This window comes from Echinops telfairi, unplaced genomic scaffold (assembly GCF_000313985.2).
Source record: "Echinops telfairi isolate 266 unplaced genomic scaffold, ASM31398v2 ScPeMD7_7468;HRSCAF=8506_0, whole genome shotgun sequence".
NCBI lineage: Eukaryota > Metazoa > Chordata > Mammalia > Afrosoricida > Tenrecidae > Echinops > Echinops telfairi.
In genome coordinates, this window is record NW_022111369.1 from 66,199,553 (window position 1) to 66,210,499 (window position 10,947).

The following is a 10,947-nucleotide window of genomic DNA, read 5'->3' on the forward strand; positions in this document are numbered from 1 at the left end:
GGGTTTCCAAGGCTGTCCACCTTTACAGGAGCAGATGGCTTCACCTTTGTCCCACCAAGCAGCTGGGGGCGAAGCCATTGACCTTGGAGTGAGCAGTCCAGTTTTCAAAAGCATTGCATTCTTTCTTAAATAAATCATTGTATTGGGAGCTCTTACAGCTCGTACAACAATCTGTACATTAATTGTATCAAGCACATTTGTATATATGTTGCCATCATCATTTTTAAAACATTTTCTTTCTACTTGGGAGCCGTTGGTATTGGCTTCTCATTTTTTTCCTCCCACCCTTGTGATCCCCAATAAATGATAAATTATTACTTTCTTAACAAATTTTTAAAAAAAATTATTATTTTCATATCTTCTTTAATTGCTTTTTAATGATGAGACTTTCCCTCTTGCTTCTTCTTCCCTCAAAAAGAGTTGAACGCTGTTATGTTAATGTCTATTTTTGTTTTGCGTTCCGGTTTGGATTCTGATTTGAATTTCCTGGCTACTATTGCTATTTATCATCAGTTTTTGTTTTTCAACACGTTTATTGAGTTTCAGGCCTTCTGGTATTATGCACACTTTCAGTCACCTTCTAGCTGTTTGGCGACTAAAGCCTGGGGTGGGGGTGGGGAGCGGCAGACTTCCGGAGACAGGGGTGAAGAGAAAGTGTTCCATCTCGTGGAGATGCCAGGGTGGCCCCGGTGCATGTCTGGAGACAAGACAATGCCTAATGCATTTAAAAACTTTTTACCACAGACCCAGGTATAGCCTTCGTACCTCTGGATGTGATGGATTACTTAGTCCTGGTGATTGAGGATGACTTTGCCATCATACCATGTCGCACGACGGACCCGCAGACCCCAGTGGTCCTGCTCAATGAGGCTGGGGTGGTGAACGTCTCCTACGACAGCAAACTGGGCTTTAACGGAACTTTCAACCATGGGCCTTACACATGTAAGGCCACTGTCAACGGGAGGACCTTCTACACGCCCCCCTTCAACATGTATGCTTTAAAAGGTACTTTTTCCATCTTGTCGTTCGCCTTAAAACCCAAACCGAAACCAATGCCGCATGTCACATTTTAAAAACCACAGTCGTCGGTGATGGAGGTGGTGAATTACCATTTGGGGTGTTGGGATCCTGCGGTTTCCTGTACAACACGCGCTTGACCTTTGGGGCTTTGGTAATATTGAGCGTGAAATTACTGAAGGTGCTAAAAGCTTTCTTAACCTCTGTAAGATTTCATGTTTCATTAGTTGATGTCAAAACACTGTAAGGAATTCCTTTCTTCCGTAAGCCTCTTACTCACATTCTTGGCCACGGTGCTCCCCATGCCCCTGCCCCCCTACAAAAACAAAACAAAAAACCAAATCCCAAAACAAAGATATATTCCCAGGGTTTGGATCCCTGGATTAATTTTTGTAATTTCAGAGAAGTGCTTTTTTTTTTTTCCTGAAACACTTTGCATCGTCTGCTCCATCCTTTGATGCAGTGGTCAGTGTACATACGAAACTGTCCTTGCAGGTTCAGGTCAGCATAGCTTTCTGGAGCACTGCTTGTGAACAGGCAGGTGGGCAGCAGCCAGAGGATGCCAGGTAAATACTATTAAGGGCTTAGGTTGTGCCAGGCTCTGTGTTAGGATCTGGAAAAGTGCTGATCATAACTGGGAAAGAGGAGGAGAATAAGTGATGGGCTTAGGATCCAAGTGTCTGCAAGACTGGCAGTCTGGAAAAGTTGGTTGAATAAATGAAGAACTACATCAGCAAAAGTTCAAAAACTCACTGCCATTGAGTTGATTCTGACTTAGAGCGACCGTGTGGGAAGGGGTTGAACTGCCCCTGTGGGTTTCTGAGACAGTTAACGTTTTACGAGAGTAAGAAAGCCTTGTCTTTCTCCTAGGGAGAGGCTGGAGAGGTTTTGAACTGCTGATCTTGTGGTTAGCAGCCCAAGGCGTAATCGCTGTGTAACCAAGGTGATAAGAAACTAAACTCACTGACATTGAGTTAATTCTGACTCATCAAAATCTAAAACAGTAATAGCAGCAATGCATAACTTGAGTGACAAGAACATATACTTCTGAGCATTTGGATTAATTATGGGGACACTATTTTTAAACATAGAAGCCCTAGTGGTGTAGTGGGTACGCGTTGGGCTGTGATCTGCAAGATCTGTGGTTCAGGCCACCAGCTGCTCCATGGGAGAGAGATGGGGCTTTCTACTCCTATAAAGAGTTACATTCTCAGAAATTCACAGGGGCTGCCCTGTCCTGTCCTATAGAGTCACTACGAGTCAGCATTGATTTGATAGCAGTGTGACTTTAAAGTATCAGGTTGATTACAAAATAATTTCATCATGATTCATCCTAGGGCTTAGCAGTCTATGCTCTGATAGTGAAAGGCGATTTATTGCTGTTATTATCATTGCTCTGTCTTTCTCTGTTACACCCACATCACTCACCACACTCATCGGCATCGACGCGATGCCGACTCATAGTGACTCTGTAGGACGGGGTAGAACTGCCCCCTGTGAGTTTCCGAGACTGTAATTGTTTAGGGGCATAGAAAGCCCCATCTTTCTCTCGAGGAGCAGCTGGTGGTTTCAAACTGCAGACCTTGCGGATTGAATCCCAACCTGTAATCACTGCCACCAGGGGTCCTGTACACAGCATCACCTACTACCACATCAGCTCCGCCTTCCGTCAACCCCATGCATGTCAGAGAGCTGTGCTCTCTTGGGCTCTCAATGGCTAACCTATCAGAATCGGATCTGTTGGTCTTCCCCCCCCAGATGTTTCTGGGTGGACTGAAACAGAGCAGCTCAGTAGGTGAACGATTTGTACCACCTAGGGGCTCTGTATTCCAACTACATGTCAAACTGTGTACTCCAATGCCAAATTAATAATTTTTAAAGAAACGAAAGTTAAGGGTATTTAAAAGAATCCCTCTTGAACAAACTGGTCTGCAAATTATTTTCCAGGGGTTTCTTGAAAACAGACAACACACACACACACACACACACAAAACTCATAGCACTTACTAAAAACAATACCAACAAAACAAAAACAAACCAACCCCCAAACCTTCAGAGAGTCTTAACAACAATGTTCTTTTTGTATCCCAGCATCAGATCTCGACCTGGAAATGGAAGCTCTTAAAACGGTGTACACGGCCGGGGAGAAGATTGTGGTCAGTTGTGCAGTCTTCAACAACGAGGTGGTAGACTTTCAGTGGACTTACCCTGGACAAGTGGTAGGCACCGTCAAGGCCCGTGGGGCCGTGGAGCGGGGCTGACCCAGAGCACAGGGGTTCCTGCCATGTCTACTTCCCTTCTTGTCTCTTCCCCGTCACGTTTCTAGACCTCAGTTTTCCATCTCTCAGGAGCACAGTTGACCAGGGACTCTTTCCCTTCTTAGGCCTGTTGTAGCAGAAAGACCAACCCGTGGGCAACTTCAAAGCATACACTGGGTGAGGCTCTAGAGGGAGCTTCTTCCTGGCCTCTTTCATCTTGGGTTGTTAGGGGCTCCCAGGTCCGTCCATATATCTCTCTTCCCAGTTTGTGCTCACTGGGTCTCTGGACTTGTCATTACTCGGCAGTGATTGCACGTGGGACACCCCTGCATTGATAGGACCTCGTGAACAAGGAAACCCTGGTTCCAAATAGGGTGACAGCCACAGGCAGAGATTTCAGCACCTATTTTGGTGGGAGACACCAAACAATGACCCCATAACAATGACCTATAAGGTTCTTGGATCAGGGCAGGGCTTTGAGGTGACTAGCTGGATCAGGACCTTCAGAATGCCTGCAGATGGGGCACCCCACTTTCTTTCCAAGAGTCAGAAAGAAGGAGGAGCTCTGTGCCTACGAGAAAACAACCGGAACATTAGCAAAGCTGCAAATAACCAGGGCCCTTTGATTTCCCCGATAGCTGAGACGTCCCAGGGGAAATGAAATGACTGTGGCTGTTTTTTCCTCCTTTACTCTTGAGTTGTGGCTTCATGCTTCTTGACTTTTCTTGCTTTTTAAATGCAGTCGGTGATTTTCTCTTCTGTTTTCCACTTCTCACCCTCCTTTGAGCTGTTTGTCTCCTTCACTCCTTACGGTTGCTCTTCCTTTCTTTCTGAGGGCCCTGATGGAATGTTGGGCGTATTCACATACTTCAATAAGCATGAAGCTTATTGAAATGGGAGTCAACCTTCCATGTGTGTGCATCTCTCCTAAAACATCAGGCTAATTAAAAAGCACACACACACACATCTATATATCTATATCTATATCTATATATATAGTTTTTGATATTTAATGGCCTTTAACCCTTAAAACATAGATTTTTTTCCCTACCATATATGGGTGGTAGGTATTTTTTCCAACCCCAAATACATGCCACTTGTCCCCCCCAATATCTACATAAAGAACCTTATTTTTTATTCTGATGAAGGTTTACTATTGAAATTTTGTAAAATAAAGAGAAGCCGAGGACAAGCATCTCAGAGTGTCACTGTTAACATTTTGGGGAGATGAATTCTTTGAATTTTTTCCTTCTAGTTTTAATAAAAATAAAACCATCAGCTCCTCCTTGGGAGAAAGACGAGGCTGTCTCTTCCCGTAAAGAGCTGAGGAGGGTCAGTCTGGGAAACCTGCAGGGCAGTGCTGTGCTGGCCCCGGGGTGGCTGTGCGTCCTCGGCATGGGCTCAGGGCAGTGAGTTTGCTTTGGTTGACTGTATACACAGACCCCAAACCAAGCCCGTTGCCCTCAAGTTGGTCCTGCCATGTGCTGCCCCCGTGTTTGTCAGAGTGGAGCGCCAGCCTAGGGAACTTCAGAAATGTGTGGGCGAGATGCCGTTATAGTTTAAACTTCAGGTTCTAGGTTACATATGTCCTACGCCATCCCACTGGACAGAACTAGTGCTCTGTACACAAGAGACCTGAGACGATTGTGCTGCGTGCAGGAAGCTGGTGTGCTCTCTGCATCCCGTCCTCCCATGGGGGTTTCTGAACTCTTACAACCCGAAGGCGCTCTGGTGGCCCAGTAGGCTACATGTGGGGCTGCTAACTTCAAGGTTAGTAGTTCCAAGTCACCGGCCCCTCTGCAGTAGAAGGATGAGGCTTCCTTCTCCTGTAAAGAGTTACAGTTTCAGAAACTCACAGGGCAGTTCTACCCTGTCCTGGAGGGTCGCCATGAGTCTGAATCTGCTTGATGGCATGCGGTTTGCTGTTATAACCCTTTGGGACCTGGGATGTGCAAGCAGTCGGATTTTGTCAGAGCAGACGTCGCGATGCAGTTTGTGACCTTAAAACTCCAAATTCACTGCCACCGAGTGGATGCCGGTTCAAGGTGACCCTCTAGGGCAGGGTGGACCTGCCCCTGCGAGTTCCCGAAATGGCAACTCTTCCCTGGAGTAGAAAGCCTCATCTCTCTCCTGCAGAGCAGTTGGTGGCTTGGAACTGCTAACCTTGTGGTTAACAGCCCAACAGGTAACCCACTATGCCCCCAGAGTGCCCATGACCATATACATGCGTGTTTAATAATGAAGGGAGGTTGTCATCTGTGGCTGACTTTCCCTCAGCGGGACTCGAGGCACACCCCTTCCTGGGTCATGAAATACCCCTGTGAGCGTTACACAGCCAGCTGTTTTTTGTTTTTAAGCCTCTTTCCCCCCCTTTTGTAGAGAAAGAAAGGCCTCATACTGCTCGACGAGTATAGGGTGCCCACCCTGAAGCTGGTGAACACACTGACTGTGCCCGATGCCACGGTGAAAGACAGTGGGGACTACCAGTGCACAGCCACCCAGGCCACCGGGGAGGTCAAGGAAATGAAGAAAGTCACCATTTCTGTGCATGGTACAGGCTGCTTCCTAACCCTTCACGTGCCCGTGCCACCTGAAACCCGACACGTGGTAATTATGATTTAATGGAAACCTCTTTCCATACAGAGAGAGGGTTTGTTGACATCCAGCCTGACTTCAGCCCGTTGGAAACTGTCAACTTGCACGAGGTGAAGCATTTTGTGGTGACCATAGAGGCCTACCCTGCCCCGAGCATATCCTGGCTGAAGAACAACCTGACGCTGATTGAAAACCTGACGGAGATCACTACCGATGTCAAAAAGGTTCAGGAGACAAGGTAACCACAGGCCCTCCCTCGTCACGGCTTTGCAGCTCCTGGTGGGGCCCAGAGAGACAGAGGCATGTGCATTTGCCTTGCCACCCAAACCAGAAGTCACGCCTGCAGGCTTCACAAGCCGAGCTAAGAAATAATGGAAGTCGGTCTCTTGAAAGCCAACCATGCCATGTGGTAACAGTTGTGTTAGTGTGTAATGATAAAATGCAAACAGAGGATAGCTGAGAAGCGTGGCCTCCCACAGAAACACAGTTTACTGGCTTCAGTTAGGAATGGAAGCAAGGGTGTGAAATTGGACTAACTTTTCTGTCCATCAGGACCCTGATAGCACGGTGGTTAGGTGTTGGGCTGTTAAGCGCAAAGTTAGTAGTTTGGAACCACCAGCCAGCTCCAAAAGAGAAAGACAAGAGATTCTCTACTCTATAAAGAGTCATGGTCTAGGAAATTCACAGGAGCAGCTCGTCCTGTCTTGCGACCTGGGATGTGCAAGCAGTCGGATTGTGGTTGCTATGGGTTGGCATCGACTTGACGGCAATGATTTGGGTTTGCTTTTGTTGCCCATCATCCAGTTGTATAGTGGTGATTGCAGTTGCCAAGGCAATTATCACATAAACAGTGCATGAAATGAAGCATCGAGGATTTAATTAGAAACTCCCTTGCTCCCATCCTGGCCTATGTAGGAAAGAAGAGTAGAGCCTAGTTAAGTTTGTTTAGGTGAGAGGCACACACTGGTTCATTTCGATCCCAGCCTTTTGTGCCAGTAGACTATTCTCCACATCTTAACTGGTGGTGAAATTCTGAACGAGTCACCCCTCAGCTTCTATCTCCTCATCTATAAGGTGGGGTTCAAGATATCTATGTCCTGAAGACAATGGATTAGCCCCGATGCTGTTGAACAGTGGTTGAAAAGGAAGCAGAAGGCTGAAGCTGGAAGACCGCTGATGGGCTGAGCAGAGGGTATACAACGAGGGGGGCAGTGCCAGACCTCCCACTGACTACTGTGAGAAGGCGAAGGTCAGGGCTTTCTGGCACAGCTCGCACGCCAAACGTATGTGTCTGCAAGTCATCGTAAGCAATCGTAGTGAAGAGGCAAGTTCTGGAAAACTGCCGGTGGAAGGGGCACAAGAATTCCTTCAGCATCAGCTGGTTCCATTTCCGTTAAGAACTGGGAGACGACACAGGACGAGCAACACGGTTGGGGCCCCGCCTTCATGGAGCTTAAAGCCATTCTTCCCATGAGGCCACCTTTTCCCCCCTTCTTGGCATTCAATTCTTTTTTTTAATAATTGTTTTATTAGGGGCTTATACAACTCTTATCACAATCCATACATACATCAATTGTGGAAAGCACATTTGTACATTCATTGCCCTCATCATTCTCAAAACATTTCCTCTCTACTTAAGCCCCCTGGCATTAGGTCCTCATTTTTCTCCTCCCTCCCCGCTCCCCCCTCCCTCATGAGCCGTTGATAATTTATAAATTATTATTTTGTCCTATCTTGCCCTGTCCGAAATCTCCCTTCACCCACTTTTCTGTTGTCCGTCCCCCAGGGAGGAGGTCACATATAGTTCCTGGCATTCAATTCTTATATCATACAATCCAATAGTTTGATTAAGGAGGGTTGTGCAGTCGTTACCATGGTAAATTGTGGAACATTTTCTTCTTTCTCATACTCATAGCTGTTAGCCCTCCAATTCCCCCTAACCTCCCCTGCCATGTCTCTAGGTAATTATTAACCCAGTCCCGGCTCTATGAACTTCGTATACTGAAGAAACATACAAAACAAAATCCAGAAACCAACCCAAAACAAAAACAAACAACAAACCCCCCTCACAACAAGGACAAAAGAAAACAGAGGAAAAACCTTGATTGAAAAGAGATCATAAAATATTAAGAGCTGGAACAAATTCAAAATCAGTCCACAGGGAGATCAAATGAAGAAGCATTAACCATTCTCACCTGCCTCTGTCCCCGCGGCCGCCTTGGACAGAGAGGAGTGCAGGAAAGGACGGAGTTGGGAAGGTTGTGCCCTTGGAGACCGGCGTGGGGGGCACTTTGAGAAGCCCAGGCCTGAAGCGCTCACTTTGGCGTCGCAGAGGGAAAGCCGCCCCGCGGCGTTCTCCCCTAGGATCCCAGCCTCGGCCTCTTGGGCAGGGTGCTTTCGCATTTCCAGAGGGTTCTCTGTTGAGCCTCCTAAATGCGCTCACATACAATTCCGCTTAACTCACTCCACGAACTTGATCGTGACTCCTCGCGACCCGGAAGTGCAGAGCAGAACAACTCCATAGGGCTTCCCAGGCTGTCAATCTTCCCAGCAGCAGACAGCCGTGTCTTTCCCTCGAGGGGAGGCTGGTGCCTTCAAACCACTGCCAACTGTTGGGCTGACAGCAGTCGCTTAACAAGCCACCAGTAAGGTTCCTTAATCTCATGTAAATAAGGACCAGTGCTCTTTGTCCAGTCGGCTCCTGTGGGCGACCTTTCCAGCTCTGCTCCTCCCCACCCACCCTAGGCAATGCGTCCATTCGTTTCTGTGAGAGCTGCCAGGGTTTCTTTCAAGTAAATGCAAGCAAGTGGAAACGCCCTGTCACAGCCCCCGCTCTGTGTCCATGCGCAGAGAGCGCCGGCTCTCCTGTCTCCCAGGGCTGTTCCATTGTGGGACTGTGCCACGCCGGTAATACAGCTCTGGCGGGAACCGAATAGTTCTTTAAAGAGCAAAAGGTCGTCGTTTTGAAAACGGATAGCACGGTTTACTGTCATCCAGGAGTCAGAGCTGATTGTTCTTGGAGCTCTGCCAGCGCGTCCTCAGCTCACCATATGCCTAGTTTTCTGTTGTTGTGACTGCAGTAATCGTCCACATTCGGAAACGTCCTGAGAATCTCCAAAAAGAGATGCGGTGTCTCCCCCCATCCCCCAAAAAAGGGCGGGGGGAGTGGGTACTTTTGGACTTTTCACAACATGGTATTTTAATCCCATACTGTAATGGCTCCATCATTGTTGCGATGTATGTAGCTAATACTTGTTGAAGCAAAACGTCCTTTTCTTTGAAGGTATCGAAGTAAGTTAAAGTTGATCCGTGCGAAAGAAGAAGACAGCGGCCATTATACCATTGTGGTTAAAAACAAAGATGATGTGAAGAACTATACTTTTGAACTAATAACTCAAGGTATGTAAAGGCCGTGGGAAGATACCTGGGACTTAGAGAACCAGCGCTTTCCTGTTAAGCTGAGGAGGGGGATACAACAAGTTAGCGGGGGAAGCGAGGATGTTGACCATAGCGCTGTTGAACTTGTGACTTCAGATAATTCGGGGAGGTTCTGGGATACTCTAGAACTGCCTAGATGGGGAGGCCTCGCCTCTAACATCTTCCTCAGCACCCATGTCTCAGGAGGGCACCTCCCGCTCTGGGATGAGCGAAAGGAGTGCCTATTGATCTTGGTGGCCGTAGATTGTTCTGGAGAGTTTGACCTTTTGCTTAGTTTTCCTGGTAGACCTTGTACAGTGGCCCCTACCCTTACGGAGTGCCCAAGCCTGTTCGTATGCAGGGTTAGCTTCTATTCCTTGAGTGCCTACTGTGTGCCCAGGGCTGAGCTCATCTGCCCATTAAGCGTGCCCCTCACGACCTTGACAACCGGTTTTAAACATACTCTTTAAAACTTCACATCATTCCACAGATCTACTTGGGTAATTGTTGTGTTCTTTGATACTGTAGCTGAATCCCTTCATTGAATCCCAAACTGTCATATTAATTTGTTTAAGAGCCTCCTTGCCCTGCAGCCAAATACCATGGAGTCTTTTCCCTTTGCTTACTCCAGATGTGAAATCCCTCAGGGCACCCAGCTCCAAAGGTGGGCCTGTCCTAGTTAGAGCACCGTGGCCCATGCAGCCGGTGTCCTGCCCCTTTAGCGTGGTTACTTCATCTGTAGGTTGGTCTGACACACGGACAGGGTCTGAACTGGGGCGCCCCGTTTGCAGCCGCCGGAGTTCTGGGGCATGAACCCTTCAATTCTGACTTCCTTCAACCTCTTCCAGTTCCCTCCTCCATTCTGGACTTGGTTGATGACCACCATGGCTCTACCGGGGGACAGACTGTGAGATGCACGGCTGGAGGAACCCCTCTTCCTGACATTGAGTGGATGGTTTGCACCAATATTAAAAAGTACGAAACCCAGCTTTCTTCATTCCTTTTGCAGCCAGGATGCTTCTCCGTGGACAGGAAAGATCTCACCTGCGTTTGATTTCTTTGGCTGCTCCTCTTGCGTGTTCCCCATCACTGCTTCGTTGTGATCGAATCGGCGAGCTATGCGTCTCTCCCTTTTAAAGGCGACCATCCCTGGTGTCTAGTGTATTATGGAGTTGACAGCCATCACCACAACCAGGTTCAGAACATTTCCATCGCTCCCCGAAGACACCCTTCGGCTGTCCCAGCCCCAACCAACCAGCCCCTGTAGCCATCTCTCTCTATTTGTCTATGACGACTTTGCTCTGAATTCACTCTCCAATCTGTGGTCACCTGTGAGCGACTGCTTTCCTTTTCCATCACGTTTCTAAGACTCATCGCTGTTCTAACATATTCCAGTATTTCCCTCCTTTCTATGGCTCAGGAACATTCCATCGTATGGCTATGCCACATTGTTTATGGACAACAGGGCATTGGGATGATTTCCACCCTCTGGCTATTATGAACAGTGGGCTGTAAACATGTTTTCATTTCTCTTGGGGATGTCTTTAGGGGCGGACTTGCTAAGTCATATGATTAGTCTATGTTTAACCTCTTTTAAAATATGTGATTAATGAAAGTTCACCAAGCTGCTGTGCGTCCCCTCTAACACGCATACCCCATC

The 10,947-nt window shown here is 47.6% G+C and overlaps 1 protein-coding gene across 1 annotated transcript in view; it reads left to right on the top strand.

The window, feature by feature from the left end:
• The window catches only part of PDGFRA (platelet derived growth factor receptor alpha), a 54,185-nt gene that overhangs the window by 15,812 nt on the left and 27,426 nt on the right, over positions 1-10,947 (top strand). The window contains exons 4-9 of the mRNA XM_004706328.2: positions 745-1,005; positions 3,109-3,236; positions 5,655-5,826; positions 5,919-6,108; positions 9,154-9,269; positions 10,136-10,262. Of these exons, the coding sequence (XP_004706385.1) occupies positions 745-1,005; positions 3,109-3,236; positions 5,655-5,826; positions 5,919-6,108; positions 9,154-9,269; positions 10,136-10,262 (994 nt within the window). The remainder of the gene's footprint in view (positions 1-744; positions 1,006-3,108; positions 3,237-5,654; positions 5,827-5,918; positions 6,109-9,153; positions 9,270-10,135; positions 10,263-10,947) is intronic.